The following is a 22,451-nucleotide window of genomic DNA, read 5'->3' as shown; positions in this document are numbered from 1 at the left end:
CTTGTCTACGTACTGGAGGCTTTGCCTCAATTTACTATTAACTGAGCAGCAAGGCTGCAACTGTGGAGTGTTGGGCTGGGTGGGTTGAGCTATTCCCCACATAGAGTGTATGGCTGGTACAGGTGGAGTGTAGTGGTTGGTGGGTTGAATAGTCTCCCCAAATGGGCTTGTATATATTATTGATGTTGCATGTATTTTGAAATGGGCCTATGGGCCATACTGTTATTTGAATAAGGGGCTAAGGCCTAGTTTATTGTAATCTGAAAAGGGCTCTGGCCTAGTATCACTGTTACCTGAATGGGATTAGGCCCAATGGGCTTGAGCTGACTTGGGCTTTGAATGGGTTTTCCTTACACACTTGAGTTTCCCCAAACTCACCCTTCTTTAACCTTGCAGGTGAGCCTTGATGTGGGTGACTTGGAGCCGAAGGGGATTCAAAGTGGCCATGGTGAATACTTTTGGGTTTGAAAAAGAAACTGGTTTTCTTAAGTTATTTTTAATTACTATTTAATTTTTGGGTTGTAATAAGGCCATTTTAACTTTATTTTCTTCTTTGATTTTCTGGGATTATATTATTTTAAATAACTTTAAATTGATGAATAATAATTCAAATGGGCTAGACTTAGGGCGTGATTTCAAAATGATACTTGTTTTTTTTTAAAATAACACGACGTCACGAATACTCGATTTACCAAAGATAACCACTCAAAGAAATTTCAACTTGTTATAACCAAGTGTGGCAATGGATGTGGACATGTCTAGGATTGGATCCAATCAGAGAGCTTGGTACTTAAGCAGCCTTCATGGCTCACCTCCTCTGTTATGGATACCTACCTGGTGGCCAGCTTCCATTCACTTGGTTAGTTTAACAAAAGTCGGCTTTTAAAACACTGAAAAGGGAACACGGGTTTTTGATTTCAAAGTGGCACATCGGATTCGGCCTTAACGTTTGGGCCGGGTTTGCGGTGCTACATGATGGGTTTCAAGATGAAGATCTGAATGCTCATTTGGCTCACTTTCTAGAAATCTGTGACACATTTAAGATTAACGGCGTTACTGATTATGCCATGCGCTAATGGTTGTTCCTATTCTCTTTGAGGAGCAAGGAAAAACAATGGTTGAATTCACTTCTACGGGGTTCTATCACGACTTGGGATCGGATGATTGAAAATTTTCTATTGAAATACTTCCCACTGGCTAAAATAGCTAAATGGAGGAACAACATCTCTTCTTTTGCTCAAATTGAATTGGAGACATTATATGATGCATGAGAGAGATTTAAAGATCTTTTGAGAATATGCCATCATTATGGGTTACTTTGTGGTTACAAGTTCAAACCTTCTGCAACGATTTGAATCCCTCGACTAGGTAATTAATTGATACAGCAGCTGGTGGAACACTAAATAATAAAACACTCGAGGCAGCTCAAGAGTTTATTGAGGAAATATCACTAAATACCTATTAGTGGCAATTCATGAGAACAAAACCAATGAAAGAAACTGGTGTTTTTAATCTAGATGCAGTTTTTATGTTGATAGTTTAAGTGGAAGCACTAAATAAGAAAATTGATGGTTTGAATTTTTCTAAGCAGGTCAACCCAATAATTGTAACAACCGATTTTCAATGGTGGCGGAATAGTGGTTTTGAAGCCACAAATTTTTGTCATGTTGACTTGTAAATATTACTTATAGAATATTTATGGAGTCATTAGAGTTGTATTAATATATTATTCGAAATATTAACGTTTAGATAGCTAATTAAAGTAAAAGGACTAGATTGTAAAATGTGCAAAACTTATTAAATTATGCACTAGGATGATTGAATGGCCTAAATAATAAAAGTGGAAGGACCAATAGGGAAATTAGTCCTTATTTTAGATAGTGGATGGTAATGAGGTTTAATTTAAATAAAAAATTGAATAAAAATTAAGTTTAATGGCAAAATGGTAAATATTGTAAAATTAATACAAAATTAATGAAGTGAATGGCATTTTCTTCTTCATTTTCACTTCATCTTGCCAAAAACACCATGGAAACCTAGCTTGGAGGTTCGGGCATTATTTTCTCTTGCATGTAAGTCCATTTTGAGTCTGTTTCTTGTAATTTTTATGTTTTTGAGATCGTTGCAACTAGGTCCAACTAGCCCATACCTTCGTTCTTAAATCTATTAAAAAGTTTAGAAGTACTCATTGATGAATCTTGAATTTTTTTATGATAAAAATGTATTTAAAGCTTTGATTGTGTTATTTTGTTATTTTGTGAAATGATTTTTGTTAGATTTTTTATTTTAGGATTAATTCGTGAATATGTCAAAATTTTAGGGTTTGATAGTGAATTTGATGTTTATTAGGGACTTTTTAAGGGCCTAGTATATTTGGCTGAAATGTAGGCTTGAGAAAAATGGCTAATTTGATGATTTTCGGGTTAAAGGACTAAATTGCAAAAGTTATAAATGTTAGGGGTAATTGTGTAAATTTGAGAAATAAAAGGGTATAAAATGTAAAATGAGTTGGAATGTGAAATGTAAGCTAATAATTGAGAAATTTTATATTTTAGATCAAGATCCAGTTGATACTCATGGAAAAGAAAAAATTACGGTATAGTCCCTGAACTTCTACAACTAATATAATTCAATCCAGGTAAGTTCGTACAGTTTTAATTTAACATCTATATGGAATGTTTGATGATATTATGTAATATAGATATATTTTATTACAAATGATGTAATGTTATTTTAGGAAAAAATGTTGAAATTTTATACTTTGATGGGATTGAATGCAGGATAGAGTATAGTTGAGATATGGTGTGTTATGGGAGATTGGAGTGGAGACTATTGTGGAGTGATATATATGTTTCCCGAGTAGACCAAAGTTTAGCATTTGTTGCTAACTCGTGTTATACTCTATATTTTGGTATGTTTCGAATGGATTAGCTCTTATGAGCGTCTGGTATGTTTCGGATGGATTAGCTCTTATGAGCATCTGGTGCATTTTGGTTGGAATATCGATGTACTCCTATCCGTAATTTGTTCATCAGATTGTAAATCTTGATAAGGTAACTTTTTTAGTAATTTTGATGGTTTTGTCATGAATTTGAGTTTTGAATTAAGTTTTACAATTCACCGGTTGAGATTATGGATGACAGGGAATACATATGGTTGTATTATTATTTAACTTGTACTTACTTCGGTGAGATTTATCATTTTAGTACGTCAAACTTACTAAGCTTCAATGAGCTTACTTGTGTATTTTTTGTTCTTGTAGATACTTTGAAGGTCAGACGGTTGGATCAGTACTCAAGTCACACTATCCTCTCATTTTCGGTAGTTTTTGGAACATTCATTTTGGATTATGTGGCATGTAATAGGTTTGTATGTCATTACTATTGTTTTGGATATGTAAAATGTTCAGTATGAACTTAAGTGCAAATAATTGACTTACATGATATATGAGAATAAGGTAAGATATTTTAATGCAAAAATGAATGATATGTGTTAAGGTATTATAGGCACATTGGTTAGGTGTTATTTTTGTGAATTGATAAGTTGTGGTTGATGATTCATTTTGATGTATAATTGTATATACTTGTGGTATCAATGAGGATACATTGGTTAGACACTTTGGATGGTTGATTTAGCATGTTTTTAGCTTGTTTAATGTCACTTTGAATAGGTCTTTTGGCTAGTAAATGGATTACTTAGAGTCCAAGTAAGCTTGAATTGGTAAACTTGTTTAAGGTTCATTTTGGGTCCACATGGCCTGAGACATGGGCGTGTGACTAAATCGTGTGTCATCTGATGAGTTCTTAGGGTGCAAGTCAATAAGTTACACGTCCTGACACATGGCCTGGCACACAGGCGTGTAGGGCAACTAAGAGAGTTACATGACTCTGTGACCCTATTGAAAGAGTTGCACGAGTGACGACATGGGTTGCGACACAGCCATGTGTCCCTAGTTCAATTGTTACACGGCCTGAGACACAGACGTGTGTCTCAATCATGTGAAGCACAAGGCTTGGCCACATAGCCATGTGACCCCTATTTTGCAAATTTTGCATTGTTTTCCTAAACTTCCCAAATTATTTCAAATTGGTCCTAAATTGTTTCTAAGTTATTTTTAGGGCTTAGAGGGCTCGATTTAGTGACAATATGCATGTGTATAAATATTTTAAAATGTGATTATAATATTGAATGACAATATGTTTAAATGGTTCTGATTATTTAGTAATACTCTGTAACCCTAATCCGACGACAGAGATGAGTTAAAGGTGTTACAGTAATGAAATATGATGCGAATGGAGCGGGGATGATTAATTCAGAATATTCACCCTTTAAGTCTATCATGGAGCATGAGCAAGTTGACTTTTTAGGGAATAATTCTAGACATCAAAATAACCCATATAGCAATAATTATAATGCAATGTGTAGGAATCATCCAAAATTTTCCTGGGGTGGTTAAGGAAATCAAAGATTACAACCCCCTCTGGGTTTTCAGCAACCTTATCAGCAAGAAAAAAAACTGAACCTTGAGGAGATGTTAGCCAAATTTATTTCAGTTTCAAGAACTCGATTTCAAAATAATGTGATAGCTCTGAAAAACCAGCAAGCATCAATTCAAGGGCTTGAAAATCAGATTGGACAGCTTGCTAAACTAGTTTCGACAAGACCACAAGGTAGCTTACCTAGTAACACTGAAACTAATCCAAAGGATCAAATCCACGCAATCACTGTTCAAAGCGTGGAAGGGTTAGTTGAGCCTGAACAGAAGTCAAAGCTAGGAGCTATTGTGAAAAATGATAAGGTTGAGGAAAACAAGAAAGAGAATAAACTGGTAGTTAGAGAATTCAAACCTCGAATTCCATATCCAGCAGCATTGAAGAGAGACCGCATAAAAGAACAATATGGTAAAATTCTTGAACTCTTGAAAAAATTGCATATTAACTTAACTTTTGTTGGAGTTCTTTCGTAGACACCAAAGTATGAAAATTTATTAAAGGAGCTGATAATGAATAAAAGAAGTTAGACGACTTGTCAACTGTGGAGCTTAATGAGGATTGTTCGACCATTTTCTAAAACAAACTACCCGGCAAGCTTAAAGATCTAGGGAGTTTTACTATTTCTTGCCTTATTGGTGGTTTAAATGTTGAAAAAGTTTTGGATGATTTGGGGGTTAGAATAAATATTATGCCTTATAAAGTGTTCAAACAACTTGGTCTTAGGGAGCCAAAACCCACTAGGATGAGTATTCAATTAGCTGACAGATCAATTAGGTATCCTAGGGGTATTATTAAGGATATACTTGTGAAAGTGGATAAATTTATATTTCCTGTAGATTTTATTGTATTGGATATGGATGAGGATGCTGAGGTACCCATGCTTTTAGGTCGGCCCTTTTTAGCTATTGCTAAAACTGTTATTGATGTGGGTAGTGGTGAGCTTGTGCTGAGTGTAGGTGATGAAAATGTTACTCTTCAAGCATGTGATTTTGTTAGAGTTACTAGTGAACGAGATGATATTCGTTATTTTGTTAATCTTAGAAATCATGCGACTCAATATTCTTTGTGGAAATCACTAATGAATACATGTCCGAACAGTATCCATTTCAAGGTGATAGAAATTGAGGGATGAGTGGAGAACAAATGGTGAAACTCGATGAACTAGATGAATGGCGAAGAAAGGCATATGAGCAATTGAGAAAGCACAAGGAAAGTAACAAAGCAACGCCATGAGGCGCATGTAAAGAGAACAAACCAATTCAAAGTTGGGGATAAAGTGCTGTTAGACAAATTAGATCCACGAATTTTTCATTCAGAGTTTACGTCAAGAGGGTCGAACCCATTAGTGGTACAAAACGTATTTCCATACGGAACCATTGAGGTAACACACTGATTATGGCACATTCAAGGTAAACAGTCTTTGTCTCAAACTTTATTTTGGTGGTAATACTAACAATGAGTGAGAAGAGCTTTGGTTCCAAGATACGCCTTAACCGTTAGCTAAAAAGGGAAGTCGAGCTTATACTCTAAAAAAGAGCTTCTCAGAAGGCAACCCGAGTTTTTTTATTTTACTTATTTATCATTTTAATTTCATGTTATTTTTTAAAAAAAATATAAAAACTTGAAAAAAAAAAAAAGGATGCACACGGCCTGGAGTGATCCACATAGCCTGCAGACAAACCCATGTGTGGCACACGGCCTGGACACACGACAGTGTCACAGGCCGTGTGCTAACTAGAGCTATTTTTTTTCAATTTTAATTTAAACCACACAGGTACAGAGAGTTGCATAGGCTGTAGACATGGCCGTGTGAGACACACGGCTTATCAAACGGGCATGTTGTAGATCGTGTCGATCACATGGCCTCGCACATAGGCGTGGGAGAAGAGAAGGACCATCACATACAACCGTGTTGAAATTAGGCATATTTTTTTTCCATTTGTCGTGTTAACAAGGGCTGTAAAGTTTTTCACAGCCTTAAGACACAACCGTGTGGCATGTATATATAGATAGATATGTTAGTTTGGTACACTTTGATACTTTACCAAATTATGTCACTTGGTTACTTTAAAATACTTTTAAATAAGGCTCTTTTGGAATATTTTGAATGCTTTGGAAATGGTTAAATGTGGTATGTTTTAGAACCTAAATGGACTAGGTTTGTATGCATGAAATGAGGCATGTGAACATGTTTAGTAAGTTATGTTTGGGTGCTAATTGTGGTGCTTTTGAATGGTATATTTGTTAGTTGAATTAGGGTCCTGGAAATGGAAAAATATATGTGTGCTTAGATGATATTTTAGGTCCCTTTAAGGTGTGCACAAATGGATTGAATGTTTATGCATGAAATGGTTTGATTTTAGGTAAATTTTAGATTCACACGGCCTAGGACACGGGCATGTGACTCAGTTGTGTGAGGCACACGGCTTGGCGACATGACCATGTGCCATCTGATGATTTTCTTAGGGTGCAAGTCAATGAGTTACACGGCCTGACACACGGGCATGTGGGGCAACTCATAGAGTTACCCATCCTTGCATATGGGCATGTGACACGGCCGTGTGACCTTACTCAATGAGTTACACAGGTGAAGGCACGGGCGCTGACACAGCCGTGTGTCCTTAGTTTGAAAGTTACATGGCCTAAAGCTATGTCACATGGCCTGGCCACTGGCTGTTTGACCCTTGTTTTGCAAATTTTGCATCTTTTTCCTAAACTTTCCAAATTGTTTCAAATTGGTCCCGAATTATTTCTAAGCTATTTTTAAGGCCTCGAGAGCTTGATTTAGGGACACTATGCATATGTATGAATGGTTGATGATGTGATTAAATTATTCAATGATATAATGTTTAAATGTTTCTGATTGTATAGTAATGCTCCATAACCTTAATTTGTCAACGAGATAAGGGTGTTACAAGTAAACCTGCCATCAGCAAGCGAAGAGGTCACTTGTGAACTCACCCTACCGGGGGGACTATCAGAGTAGCGGATAACCTGATCTTCATTAGGAACATGGAGTCGTTTGATCACCAAACATCACGTGGGCTCAATTGCTTTATCCCATCAGAGCCAGAATGAATGACAGGATTTGTCTTGTCACAGGTATCTTCATCGCATCAAAGACATCCCTCCCATGAGCTCGCAATGATGGCTAGATGACAAGTCCAACACAGTAGCATCATATTGCACAGGACCCTTGCCTATAAATACTCCCAAGAACGATGAAGAAAGGATGGGCTCTTCATGAATACTTACCCTACACTCTCTTTATACTCAACCTGCAAACTCTCTCCACCTTCATTCTCCATAACCCTCGACTTTTCACCCTGACTAAGTGAATCAGTTATCTCAACAACCATTTTCCTCTCTTCTGGACCCTTCCCTTATTGAGCATTGTATCAACATATGGGAAATTGTTCTGGGTTTAAGGTTAAAAAATATTATATATATTATTTAATTATAGTTAATCTTTCCGTTTTTTTTAGACAAATAAAAATTATTACTAGAAAGATATTATTAATTTTGCAACCATATTATTTTAAAACCAAATGTTAATTAAAAATAGATACATGGAGTAGTTTTAGTGGCTGGTTTCCTATATACAAATCGCGTCATCGAGGTAATAAAAAATGTACCATTTTGGCTTTCAGATTGCAAAATTTACGTAACCTTTTAATTAAAAAAAAAATTAATTATCAAGTAAGTATAAGTTAATAAGTTTAAATATTTTGTCCATATTAACGCTTTTAATTATTTTAGTTTGTGTAACATTGTGACTTTATGTGTTTTAAGTTTTATAATTTAGTAAGTTTATAGTTTTATGAAAAATAACTAAACAACAATTAATTTAATTATTTTAATAATTAAAATTTTATAATAATATAATAATAAAATAATTATTATCATTATTAAAGCATTTATGGTACAAATTCTTTTGATATATTGTAATTAATGCTCTTCACTCATCAAAATTTTTTCTTCTTTTCTTAATAATAAATAAATTGATTATAATAATTTGTATATAATATATAATTAATATAAATATATTATATTATATTGAATAAATGTAATATTTATAAAATTTTTATATATGTAATATAAATTAATCATATAAATAATTAAAATTTGATATTTACAACTAAAATAACATTTTTTACCTTTTCTTTTAATGAAAAAAGTAATACTTTAAATATAATATAATACGATATAAATATTAACTTTTTATATGTTATTATATAAATTTAGTTAATAAAATATACCTAAAATTCTTATTTATAAATACTACAAATCTTTTATAAAAAAAATTTAGTTAACCAAGTAATTTAATAAAATTAGAAATGTTATATATAAATGTGATAATAATATAAATATATTTAAAATTTTTTATGGGACAAATTTAAAAATAATTTTAATATATTAAAGTAAATTTAAATATTTAAAAGAGTTATATATTTACGGTATACCATCCCCAGTTCTAGATATATTTATTGAAGTCGCTTATCCCAAAAAAACAAGTTTCCTCTCTTTTTCTTTTTCTTTTATATAAAATAATATTGAATTGTTATTTGTTGTTTTCTCAGCTGCACCTTTCTCTGGTAAGTTGTCTAATCTAGTCTTCAATTCCATATTTCTTGAGTTTCTCTTCTTCCTGCTTTACTTTCGGATTGAAACACAAAACTTTCCAGATTCTTTCTGCTTATTTTTTACATTGTTAGTACTCGATTCTTTGTTTATGATCTAAGGAAACCAAACGTTATTTATTTATTGACTTATCCAGGAAAAAAATTGTTATTTAATTTTTTTGATAATATTTTCTTATTGCTGCAGTTAAGTCTTCGATGTTTGAGTACAGATTTTTGTTGGATCATTATGCCTTTTTTTATTGTATAATTTATATTTTCTTGCTGTTTGAGTCTTTTGGATAGGGGTCGAACTTAAGAATAGAAGCACCTTGAAAGTTTCCGAATTCTTTGTTTAGTTTGACTGAATTAGTAAATTATTAGTTTGGGTTAGTGAAGCACTGAGTGAATCTGGATTAATGGAGACCAAACCTTTTTCAAGCCACTCAAGGGATTAGTTTTGGGCAATTGTACCATCTGCGTCAATGTTATCTGTGGATTACGAAATTTAAGATAATATAGATTCATTACATGCTGATATGAAATTTATTTAAAAATATAAGCATTTCAAGTTGGTACTGAATGAAAAAGGGGAAAAGAAACCCAACAAAATCTCAAATTTAATCTTCTTCTACCTTAGAATCACAAAATCGGTAAATTCGAAAAATCCCGAAAAGCCCCTAGTAAGAAATACCATTTTTTTATTCTTAGAGAACTCATTACAACAAATTAAGTATATTCATGTTTGAGTTCCGGTTTATCGTTTCTTTTTCTTTTACCATATCCCTTTTAATCCCTGTCAACACCCAGGTTGAATCTCAATCAGCACCATGTAAGCACAAAAATAACATGCCATCATGCGTGAGATAAGTATGTCGATCTATTTGAGTTGAAAAGTCGATTCTGATTCACTCACTGCCTTAAAAGATTAAGGCCACTTAGCATTTAGCTGGTTAGTTTAAAATTGTTAGAGCTTGATCATTTACTGATGATCAAAAGAAAAATGTTGATACTTTCTAGTAAAATTGCATTTTCATAGCTGTAGTGAAGTTAAGTCCTTGATTTTTGAGCCCAGATTTTTACTGCTCGTATCCATTTTCTTTTGGTGGAATTTAAAATTTTTTTTGTTAGTATTTAGAAAATAATTAGCGATTCTACTAAAATTTAAGTCAAATGATAAGATTTGAGAAAATTGTTTAATGTCATTGACTGTAACAATCGATGTTAAAGGGTGTTATAGCTTGAGTGGGATAATCAAGTTAGTTCTATGGTTACTAGCTTTTCATGAATTATACATATATTTTCTATTTGTTTATTTTTAAATGGTTGGAGTTGACTTGCTTTCCATTTCTGGTGAATTAGTTGAGTGATAACTTTGGTTCTTAGATTATTGTGAACTTCAAAATTAGAAAAAGGTAACAGTTTCTTGATTGATGAGATGCATGTTTGTAATGCTAAAATTATAGTTTCAAGGGTAAAAGTGTTTTTCTAATATAACAGGTAATAGTATATGATGGGTGGAAGTGCAATAGATGATGATTGGGAGTTCACCTCACCTTCCAATGGTATTAAGACTGTGGTTCTAGTTGGACGTACCGGCAATGGGAAAAGTGCAACTGGCAATAGCATTCTTGGAAAAAAATCCTTCAAATCAAGGGCTAGCTCATCTGGGGTTACTAGTTCTTGTGAATTGCAGAAAACAGTGCTTAAAGATGGGCAAATTTTAAATGTCATTGATACTCCTGGTATGTTGTCTTGTATCATTTTTCCTATTATAGTTAATGGTAGTATCATTAACTTGGTCATGAAAAAGGTTATTCTTTCTGAGGCTATCAATGCATTAAAGACTAATTTAGCATGTCATTGCAGGGTTGTTTGATTTCTCAGCTGGATCTGAATTCATTGGAAAAGAAATTGTCAAATGTATTGATCTTGCCAAGGATGGAATCCATGCAGTTCTTGTTGTTTTCTCAGTTAGGACCCGCTTTTCACAAGAAGAGGAAGCTGCATTGCGTAGTTTGCAGACTTTATTTGGTAGCAAAATTGTTAACTACATGATTGTAGTGTTTACTGGTGGGGATGAACTGGAAGAAAACGAGGAAACATTGGAAGATTATTTGGGCCGCGAGTGCCCACAGCCATTAAAGGTTGCTTCCTAAACCAAATGCAGCTTGAAGTTTCATTTATGTCTGACTTTGCTGTGTTTGGTTGACTTATCTGTTCAGCTTTGAAGGTTACAGTCCTATGAGGTGATGGGATTAAAAAAATTGTGTCCTAATCTCATGCTTTACATATACTAATTATGAAAGTATATTGCTGTGCTTTGATGTGAAGTTCAGAATTTTGATTTGCTGAGTTTTACTACATTTTCAGTGTATGGCATTTTTTCCTGGACATATTATCTTATTAGCTTGTCTCTATCAATATGAAGTTATCTTTTAAAAAATATTGACTTTGCAAAATGTAAAATTTCATGGTTTGGTTAATTATGGTGTGAATTTTAGTTGGAATTAACATTTCTGGGATTTTCATGAATGTGAAATAGATATGGTTAGACGATTATTTTATATTAACCATGTAGGTCTCTCAGGATTAAAGATCAAGTCATTGGTGCTTGTGTTGGATGGCATAAACTTTATGATCAGTTCTTTTTATTTTTGTTCATGGGTTGCTAGATGCATGGGTGTTTGATTTAAGAAAATCTGATTGCTTAGGTACCTCCAAATGGCTATCTTTGTCTGGACAGCTGACAGAGATGTTCCAGGAATTACTTGCTCATTACAATGTTTTTGTTTTTGTTTTCTTGATCTGTGTAGCTTACTAAAAGGATAAATTGTTTGATGGAAAAGCTTGAGTTCTGGTGTAATCTCCCTATCAGCATTTATCTACTCTTCTTTTTCTGTTTCATATAGAGAATCTATAAATTTTGTTCATTTCTCGCTCTGCCTTCCTTTTAAAGTTTATTTGGACATTTATTTGCTGTACTCTGTTTCCTTGAGCATCAAGATAATGCTTAAAAACAGATGAATGTAACTATGATCAATATTTTTTTGATGTTCTTAAATTGGATGGAGAATGGCAAATGCTTGGGTAACATATAATTTTAGTCTTTGGGTGAAGCATATCTCTTTTCATGCATTGAGTGACTGAATAATCTTTACCTATTCACATAGTGATACATGTGCTCTGGTCTTATGCTACAGTTGTTATTACTTTGTTAGTGAGCTTATTTGAACTTAAGCATATAGTTGATGTGCAATGGCAATAAATACTTATTTTTTTGTTACTTCAAATTGATCAGGACATTCTAGGTCTTTGTGGAAACCGACTTGTACTTTTTGACAACAAGACTAAGGATGAAACCAAGAGAGTGACACAAGTTCAGGATCTTCTCACACTTGTGAACATGGTCATAGAACAGAATGGTGGGCAACCATATACTGATGAGTTGTTTGCGGAACTGAAGGTTTGAGTCTTTACATTCTTTTTCAGTTTGTTGTAATTTTAGTTTAAAGAACTACTGTATCTGTATCTATTGCTCAGAAAGGGGCAACTAAACTTCGTGATCAACAAGAAGTGGTTGCTGCTCTAAAGGGCTACTCCAAGCGAGAAATATCCGAATTTAAGGAGCAGATTGAAAGATCATATGAAGAGCAGCTTATGCGAATTACTGAAATGGTAACCTGCATATCTTTCTTATTATAATTGATGATTTTTTTTCTATCTTCATCTCAAATTTTATAGCTCTTTTTTTCCCCTTGGCCCTTTTTTGTTAATGTATATAATTCAGTCCAAATAAGAATAGTCCTATTGTTGCAACCTAAACCATGAATAAAACCTGGGAAAGCCAAGATATGATTGAAGAATAGCCAAGCAGCCTTTTGAACCCTACATCTTATTTTCCCAAATTCATTCCAAACTATCCCTGGTAGTTGTTTTAGTTGGGAACCATGAGTCTTTCTATTCCTATTTTCCTGAAGTGTTCGCTTTCGGCCTTGTTTAGTCTTTAATTTGAAGAGTGTAGGCATTGCTCTTGATATACTCAGCAACATAGTTTAGACATCAAATGTAGTTTTTACTCTTTCATACATATACCGTATCATGTTTGTGTATTTTGGCATGTTACTTTAAGGTATTTTATATTTGAGATATTCATGTATTCATGTTATATTTTGTGTGTGCTGTATTTTAGTTTATGTCCTGTTTAATGCTGCCGGGTCTACCTTCTTGTATTAGAGTTCTGATACCAATTACCAATATCCTTGTCGCTTCATGTACTTATGCCTCTGTTGATGTGTGAGAATCATTGCTTATTTCTCATATATAAGAATTTTTCTGAAATGCATCTAATAAAGAATACCCTTACTAATTTCGTACGCCTAGGTCAAATGCAGTGTGTTCCTAGGAGGGAGTGCCTTTTAACTTTTCCTTTTTAAAATTCATGTTTGTTGGTTTTTTGCCTGCTATCAACCATTTTTCGGTGGCTCAAGATTGAGTCTGCATGTTAATCACAATATAACCCGAGCCATTGTTAAATTTCAGTGATATATAGCCAGCTAATCTTTTTGCATGGTTTGGTGGTTAATGAATGATGTTGTATAGGTTGAGTCAAAGCTGAAGGAGACAACTGTCAGGTTGGAGCAGCAGTTAGCAGAGGAGCAGGCAGCACGGCTGAAGGCGGAAGAGTTGGCACAGTTAGCTCAAATGAAATCAAATGATGAAATCCGGAAGCTTCGAGAGAATCTAGAAAGAGCAGAGAAAGAGACAGAGGAGCTCCGCAAGCAAGCTGCTCGGTGTGCCATCCTGTGATTGCCGCTACAATGAGAAGATGTCTCTCTTATGCTATTATATTTATTTTCAATCTTTTAAATTGCTATAATGCTTTTAAATCCTGCGTAAATGATTTTAGGCTTCTCCAAATTCAACTGTCTTATCTTCATGCCTCTTTGTAAATATTGAAGTGTATAAGAGATTTCAACACTGGTTTTATTGTTGTGAAATATCTCTTTCTTGATGAAATTAAATGTAGAAATGGGGAGTCGATTCAACTACAAGATAACTAGGATTAAAAATTTCTCTCATTTTTTGGAAGTTTTTCTTTACTATGAGTGCTCTTTTTCTTTCCTTTGTTTTTCTTTGGGTTTTCTTTGTCTTTCCTTTTATTTTCCTTAGGATTGAGTCATGTTGTTGGGCATTCCTTTTAGTAATTTCCGGTGTCAATTAGGTTTTAGATAGAGACTTTGTTTTGTCATTCTATTTGAGGTCTCGTTTTGTTTTTCATTCAAAGGATAATTGTGGTTCTGGTTCTTCATTAATCGGGTTATAGAAGGGGTTTGCTTAATTATCCCTTGTTCTTTTCCTTCGAATCGATCTGAATCAGTGGGGATTATGGTGGAACTAGAGATCAATCTTGAAGCACATCAGAGTCAGATTGGGGGAGCTTTACAAGTTTCGTTGGCAAGGAAAATTCATTCAGAGAATATTGTGAATAAGAGGGGTGTACGTGGAGTAATACAGAGCATTTGGCTAGCAAAGGAGACCAGTGCAATTAGGGAAATAGGGAATAATTTGTATATGGCGTCCTTTGCATCGAAGGAATATATGGAAGAAGCCTTGGCTAATGGTACGTGGAATATTATGGGATTTTGCTTCAATCTCAAGGTGTAAGATATGGAGAAGAGTATCAAGGAGGTGAGCTCTGACAGAGTTAACTTCTGGATACAGTTACAAAATTTTCCTCTAGAGATGATTACTATAAAGAATGCCTGTACTATTGGGAGTATTATTGGTGATTTGGTTAGAGTGGATGATAAATCCTGGGAAAATTGGAAATGGTAAAAGCTTCATTAGGGTGAGGGTATCTATTGATATTGCCAAACCTCTTGTGGATGGTTTTTGGGTGCTAGTGAAGGGAATGAAAAGATTTGGACATATATAGATGTCATGGGGTTAGAATGTAAGTTTCGTAAACTGTGCAGCTTTAAACGATTTATTTGTTTCAGATATGGCTAAACAACTCAAAATGGAAAGAAACTTGAAATGAACATAAAAACCACAAGAAAGTAATGCACACAAGGTGCTTGAGTAAATGCTCTCAAATATATTTTTTAACTATCAATGTGATTAATACAAATAAAAGCAAAGGCCTCTATTTATAGTTAAGCTCTTCTAGATTCAATAGTACAAAACAAATTTCATCAACAGTTAAGACTAATGCCCATCTGTAAGATGAGAGTCCTAAGAGATTTAAACTCTATACAATCTTATCCATTAGGTATTACATTGACCATGGTAACCCTAATTTTACTGGAGTATTTCACTGGGCTACAAAGACTTTTCCTTATGCTCCATGAATCGGGCTAGTTCAAGTGACTCAAATAAGCCTCATTTAATAAGCTGACCACCATGGGATGCTTTGGGTGCATTCGTCACGGATTTTGGTCCGCGGCCTGTGACACAGAGACTTTGTAATGAAAAGCTTGAATCGAGAAATAGGAATAAACATGGTATGTGGATGAAAGCTATAGTGATATGGGATAACGGTAATAAAGGGAAGAGTAGTTTTGATAGTAGTTTAATGGGTATGAAGGTGGGTTTGGAAAAGGGTATCAGGATTTGAGGAGAGAAAAGGAAGGGGAAGAAAGGTTTTAAGAGGTGTAGAGGAAGATTGTCTTGTGTGTAAGGAGTTAGAAAGAATGGGGAATAGGTTAAAGGGTGAAAAGATAGGGGCGGGATATGTTGAATGGGAGTGTTGGGTAGAAGATGAATCTAATTTTGATCATAAGGTTTATGGTGAACCGGGGGTTAAAAGGAAGAGTAGGGGGAGTACTTTGGTAAGAAAAATACTGTTAATGATGAAATGAGAGGTAAATTGGATATGAAGGGTAAAGATGTGTTAGTGGAGAATATGGGCTTAAAGCAAAGAACATGGGTAATTTCACAGAGAAGGAATAGAATATTTCAAGACTATAGTTGTAACACTTTATATCCGACTTGATTGTCAGGTTCGAGCTATAGGATGCCATATTTATTTCCGGAGCAACTACAAATATTCTTATGATCCATTCAATAATTTATACAAGCTATTCGGGTTAATACATAAATATAACATGATATATATTCTTATCCGGGGTTTATACGATCTTATGAAAGCTCCTTGATAACCCAAGACCATTTCAGTACCTAACTACAAAGATTTCAAAATAGACCGTGTTGGCGTCATGACCATGAAGGTCCCATGTCTCAACATCAACAATAAAAGCTCAGCATCGTGACCTTGACGAAGTAGCCTTGCGACTTTCAAAACAGTAAGTTGACGTCGTGACTTCAAATAGAGGATGTCATGATGTTAAAAGCTGGTGTTGCGACAAACATCAAGGTGGTGTCACGACTTTGAAGTCAAAATCTTTCAAGTCATATATCTTTGGAACAACCTGTTAAATCTCATAATACAATTGGACTTGAGTCCCAAAAGGGCATTCAACTCAATGTATATATGCTTAATTACATATTCAAGCTATAAAAATTTTAACCATTAGAAACCGTTTCATTAACAACATTTATTGTTCAAAACACCAAGTTGACCATTTACAACTAAAAACTGATTTAATCCTAGGTAGCCATTTATCGAAATGCAATGAACTATACAAACATTATTGAGTCAAGTGTAATGGTTTGGATGCTGGATCACTCCTCAAGTCTTCAAGTTCTACTTATACTTGCGCACAGAATAAACAAACCGTACACTGAGAATGATGAAGCTCGGTGGTTATTTCATGATTCAAGTCAATATAACAATAACATTAATCAAATGAACAAAATCAATATATACTCTAGGTTCAACATTTATCCAATTCACATTCAATTCATGCCAAAAGTTTCCATTAACATAAGATATATGCATATAACAATTTTCTATTCCAATTCATTTGACATTTGACATTGCATCTTTCTTTTGACATTTGACATTGCATCTTTCTTTCTCAGAGACAAGGGCAAACCCGAAACAAAATCCATTGTCACTTGATCCCATTTCCACTCTGGAACCATAATCGGTTGTAACAAACCAGATGTCACCTGATGTTCAGCTTTAACTTGCTGACAAATCAAACATTTCGAAACAAAATTAGAAATATCTCTTTTCATTTTAGACCACCAATAATACTATTTTAAATCGTTATGCATTTTCGTATTTCCCAGATGCACAGATAACCGACTGTTATGAACTTCACTCAAAATCATTTGAATTAACTTTAGATTTCTCGAAACACAAATTCGATCTCGGAATCTCAGACAATTATCTTTATCAACTCTAAATTCTGAATTAGACTCTGAATCACACTGAGCTCTTTTGGCAAAATCTCATTATCAATCTTCTGAGCTTTGATAATCCGTTGTAAGAACAAAGGTCTTGCTTTTGATTCAGCTAAAACTGAACCCATCATCAGACAAAACCAAATGAGCATTCATCGCACGTAAAGCAAACAATGATTTTCTACTTAATGCATCAGCAACAACATTTGCTTTTCCCGGATGATAATCAATTACAAGTTTGTAATCTTTAAGCAGTTCTAACCATCTTCTTTGTCCCAGATTCAAATCTTTCTGAGTCATTAGATATTTCAAACTCTTATGATCAGAATACACATGAAATTTCTCACCAAACAGATAATGGCACCATATCTTTAGAGCAAACACAATCGCGGCTAATTCAAGATCATGCGTCAAATAGTTTTCTTCGTGCGGCTTCAGTTGTCTCGAAACATAAGCAATAACTTTGCTTCTTACAGTAAAACACATCCCAAACCAATCAACGAAGCATTACTATATATGACAAATTTTTTACCTGATTCGGGTTGTACCAATACTAGAGCTCTAGTCAACAAAGTTTTCAACTAATCAAAACTGTTCTGACACTTTTCAGACTATAGAAATTTCACATCTTTCTGAAGTAATTTTGTTAACGGAGTCGCAATCATTGAAAAGCCTTTTACAAATCTTCTATAATAACCAGCAAGTCCCAGAAAACTGCAGACTTCAGAGATGTTCCTCAGAGGTTTTCAATCCAAAATAGTCGTTATTTTGTTCGGATCAACCCAAATACCAGATGCTGATATAATATGAACCAGAAAACCAACTTGTCGTAACCAGAATTCACATTTGCTAAACTTCGCATACAATTACTTATCTCGCAGAATCTGTAGCACTAATCTCAAATGCTCGGCATGTTCGAATTTATCTCGTGAATAAATCAATATGTCATCAATGAATACAACAACCAATTGATCTAGATACGGTCTGAAAATTCTATTCATCAAATCCATAAAAATAGCAGGTGCGTTAGTCAATTCGAAAGGCATAACTAAAAATTCATAGTAGTCGTACCTCGTTTAGAAAGCAGTTTTCGGAATGTCTGAGTCTTTTACTCGCAACTAATAATAGCCTGATCTCAAATCTATTTTCGAAAACACAACAACTCCTTTCAACTGATTAAAAAAATCCTCAATTCAAGGCAGAGGATACTTATTCTTGATAGTTACTTTATTCAACTGACGATAATCGATACACATTCTCATCGTACCGTCTTTCTTTTTTACAAATAGAACCGGAGCTCCCCAAGGTGAAAAACTCGGTCTAGCAAATCCTCTCTCAGTCAACTCTTGCAACTGAGACTTTAATTCTTTTAATTATGTCGGAGCCATTCTATACAGGGCTATCGAAATTGGAGTAGTACTAGGTACCAATTTAATGCCAAATTCTACTTTTCTAACTAGAGGTAATCCCGGAAGTTCTTCAAGAAACACATTAGGGAACTCACACACAACAAGCACTGATTCAACTTTCTTTTCTGACACTCTCGAATCAATCACATAAGCAAAATAGGCTTCACAACCTTTTCTCACAATACTCAAAGCTTTCATCGAAGATTTCACAGCAGGCAATCCATTCAAATCACTAGATTCAATTTTGACTATTTCATCATTCTTGCATCTCAAATCTGTGACAGCCCTAATGTGACCCTAGTCGGAAAGTGGTTTCGGGACCACAAGACCGAGTCGTAAAAATAATTAATTGCTATATTCTGTGCTTATTATGTGTGAACATGAGTATGTGGAAGTTTCATTCCCTAATTTTACCAATTGCATGAGAAAATTGTTAATAAGGATCGATTTAAGACATGGAGAAAATATGATAGTCCAATTTAAAATGGTCTATTAGTGCATGTACCAAAAAGAGTGGACTTGCATGTCAAATAGACCATTTTTGAATGTGAATGGCCGGCCAACACACGCATGCATTATGGTGTTCCCTTGTCTTCATTTTTTTATATTTGGTGGGAATTATGTATAATAAATTTATATTAGTAAGTGGTGATGAAAACAAAGTTCCATCATCTTTTCTATCATCTTGCCGAAACCATAAGGAAAAGAAAAGAAAAAAATGGAAGCTAGGACATTCGGCCAAGTGAGTTTATAGATTAAGGTATGATATCATGTGGTTCTTTTGGCATTTTTTTTGTGAAGTTGAGTTGTTTTGATGCTCATAACATGACCCATGTGTTGATTTTTGAGTTGTGTTGCAAGAAACCTTTGGTTATGTTCCTATGTGCCAAATTGATGATGTTTTGTAGTATGTGATTTGAAATGGTTATAGATGAATATGAACTAAGAAACATGTATTATTGAGTAAGTAGAAGATAGAAAGGGGTTTAAATGGGAGGTTCATTTGATTTATTTTTGTCCTTGTATGAAAAGTGGTTCTTTGTTAAGGCCGAATGAGTCATGCTAGATTAGTTGAAAAGAATGTTCATGTTATGAGGTAATTTGAATAATTGACCGAAACATGAAAGGAATAATGAAAGTTGTATTAAGTTTAATGTGCATACTTTAGTCTAAGTGTTGAGGAGTATTCGGCTAAGATAGTTGAAATGTGGGTGTTGCCGATTTTTAAATTTAGATTATGGGAGTGGCTATAATGGGCATTAAGATGTTGAACTTAAGAAATTAGAAGTAAATGAACTTGATAGTATTTAAGAGATAGAGGTGATAGATTAATGTTGCACATTCGGCTATGGTTAGGCATGTTGATGATCTTATCTTGATTTAGATAATTAGGCATAAAAGGGTGGTAAAGGGGATGGAATTGTCGAATGATTAGTTGGGTAACAAAAGAAGCATTCGGCCATCTCTTGAGAGCTTGTGTGATGTTGGGTTTAAAATTAGCAAAGGTAACTTACCTAATGCATGTGCATGTGTGATTAGATTTTTGATGATATGGTAGTTGCATGAGGTTATTAGCCGAATATACTAACATACATATACATGTGAAATTGGATTGTAAATATTTAGCAAGGTGGTTAAACTAGTTAAATTATTGATTTAGCTCAAGGAGTTAAAGGAGGTGAATCGAGCAAAGGAAAAGAAAAGGTTATCGAGTAGCCGGGTTGGAACCGTCTTACCCAACACGAGGTAAGTCATTAAGCATGTAGTTGGTATTATTTCAAATGGTCATAATGTTTATGTATTGATGCTGAATGGAATGAATAAATATACATATATATATATGCATGTACGTATGTGATGATGAAATTGTTGAATGAAAGAAAAGAGGTAAGATGTACTGAGTTGTTGATCTCGGCACTAAACGTGCGGGATAACCATTTATGACCATGAGATTGGCGCTAAGTGCGCGGGATTAAATTGTACAGCACTAAGTGTGCGATTTGACTATGTTGCACTAAGTGTGCGAAATGAATATGATGCACTAAGTGTGCGAATTGACCATGCGGCACTAAGTGTGCGAGTTTGACTATGTAGCACTAAGTGTGCGATTTGATTACGTAGCACTAAGTGTGCGAGTTGATTATATAGCACTGAGTGTGCGGGCTCAATATACATTCGTGAATCATTATGGCCACTATGTGTGCGACACTATTGGGTCGATCGCGGAGAGCGGATCGGTTAAGTGTCTTGAGTACATGGCTAATAGGTGCTATGCTTATACTTGGTGTTGAGCTCGGTAAGTTGAACCTATGTGACAACTATACTTGAAGTCACGTACATAAAATTTATCGTAGGATGGGTGAAAGGCCGTTTAGTCGTTTGATTGTAACGAAAATAAATTGATTTATGAAAATGCTTCAATGTCCTATTGATGAGTATATGGATTGTGAATGCATGAATTGATATGAAATTGAATCGATAGGTTGGAGGAACTATGGTATGGTTCGGTATGGATGGAGTAAATTGTCTCGTTCCATTTTGTTTCCTCTTGTGATAATGTTATTGATGGATGGTAGTGCATTGCTTATGACTTACTGAGTTATAAACTCACTCGGTGTTTCCTTGTCATCCATTATAGGTTGCTTGGACTCATCTATTTTTGCGGGGTCAGGCCGTCGTCGAAGTCATCACACCGTATAGCAAGTTTTGGTACTTTCTTCTTAGTTGGCTTAGAAGAACATTTTGGCATGTATAAGCTATTACGTTGTGTTTGAATTTTGGCATGTAAACTTTAAGCCATGCGAAAATGGCACGAATGTTCGATTGAGTTGGATCAAGGGTAGGCATGAGATGGACCTAGTTACTTTCGTAACAGATACTGGCAGCAGCAGTGTCATGAGATTGAAAAATCACTAAAAATAGTAGGAGTGGAATTAATTGATGAATAAATTATGTAATCGAAGCTCGATGAGTCTGCTTTCATGAGGAAGTAACGAAAAGATCATATGGGCAGTATATTAAGAGATAATCAGATTATAGTGGGACAGGGCCAGAACGGTTTCTGGATTCCCTGCTCCGACTTTGGAAATTTATTACAAATTAACCAGAGATAATTAGGGGTCGTACCATATATGTACAGATTCCTCTCTGAGTCTAGTTTTCATAGAAACAAATGGCATCAGTATTGAAGCCCCGTGTAGGGAGATATCCAAGTCGTAATGGGCAAAGGTCAGTGTAGTCGACCCCTGCAACTTGGGAGACTTTGACTAATAAACTGTACTAATTGGCCCGACCAAAAATTCTAGAAAAAAATACATAGATGGGCACATGAGTCTAGTTTCTGGGAAAAATTACGAAACTGATTTTCGAGTTACGAAACTCAAGATATGATTTTTAAAACGACTAGTACACAGATTGGGCAGTGTCTGGAAAATAAATTTTGTAAGGGGTTAAAGTCAGTTAACACCTCGTGTTCGACTCCGGTGTCGGTTTCGGGTTTGGGGTGTTACATTTGATTGGTATCAGAGCTATGGTTTAGTCGGTTCTAGGACTACCATAGCACGTATGAGTCTAGCTATACATGCCTTAATGTTAATGTTTAAAAGGGTGATGACTTC

The 22,451-nt window shown here is 34.6% G+C and overlaps 1 protein-coding gene and 1 non-coding gene across 3 annotated transcripts; one reads left to right on the top strand and one right to left on the bottom strand.

Annotated features, from left to right (window-relative positions):
• Positions 1–1,208: 1,208 nt before the first annotated feature.
• LOC121212856 (small nucleolar RNA R71) lies at positions 1,209–1,315 on the bottom strand. The gene has a single exon (XR_005908228.1). It is a non-coding gene; the product is annotated as a small nucleolar RNA R71 (small nucleolar RNA).
• A 7,624-nt stretch (positions 1,316–8,939) lies between these two features.
• On the top strand, positions 8,940–14,112 carry LOC107962959 (immune-associated nucleotide-binding protein 9). 2 transcript variants are annotated; one of them, XM_016899544.2, is made up of 6 exons: positions 8,940–9,088; positions 10,613–10,857; positions 10,982–11,259; positions 12,414–12,578; positions 12,656–12,790; positions 13,715–14,112. In XM_016899544.2, the coding sequence occupies exons 2-6, from the start codon at positions 10,623–10,625 to the stop codon at positions 13,919–13,921; spliced, it is 1,020 nt and encodes a 339-aa protein (XP_016755033.1). In that variant the 5' UTR covers positions 8,940–9,088; positions 10,613–10,622; the 3' UTR covers positions 13,922–14,112. The 2 variants fall into 2 exon arrangements, with proteins under 2 accessions (XP_016755033.1, XP_016755034.1); XM_016899545.2 differs by having other exon boundaries at positions 9,087–9,203.
• Positions 14,113–22,451: the final 8,339 nt, after the last annotated feature.

The sequence above is a fragment of the Gossypium hirsutum genome, chromosome A13 (assembly GCF_007990345.1).
Source record: "Gossypium hirsutum isolate 1008001.06 chromosome A13, Gossypium_hirsutum_v2.1, whole genome shotgun sequence".
NCBI classification, from domain to species: Eukaryota; Viridiplantae; Streptophyta; class Magnoliopsida; order Malvales; family Malvaceae; genus Gossypium; species Gossypium hirsutum.
Note: the sequence above shows the minus strand (reverse complement) of the source record. Positions and strands in the feature narration are given on the sequence as shown.

What these genes read in the sequence shown, in the direction of transcription:
- LOC107962959 (XM_016899544.2), top strand. Translation starts at nt 10,623, where the DNA reads ATGATGGGTGGAAGTGCAATAGATGATGATTGGGAGTTCACCTCACCT. An exon ending in AAATGTCATTGATACTCCTG is followed by an intron (nt 10,858 to 10,981) that starts GTATGTTGTCTT and finishes ATGTCATTGCAG; the next exon opens with GGTTGTTTGATTTCTCAGCT. An exon ending in AGTGCCCACAGCCATTAAAG is followed by an intron (nt 11,260 to 12,413) that starts GTTGCTTCCTAA and finishes CAAATTGATCAG; the next exon opens with GACATTCTAGGTCTTTGTGG.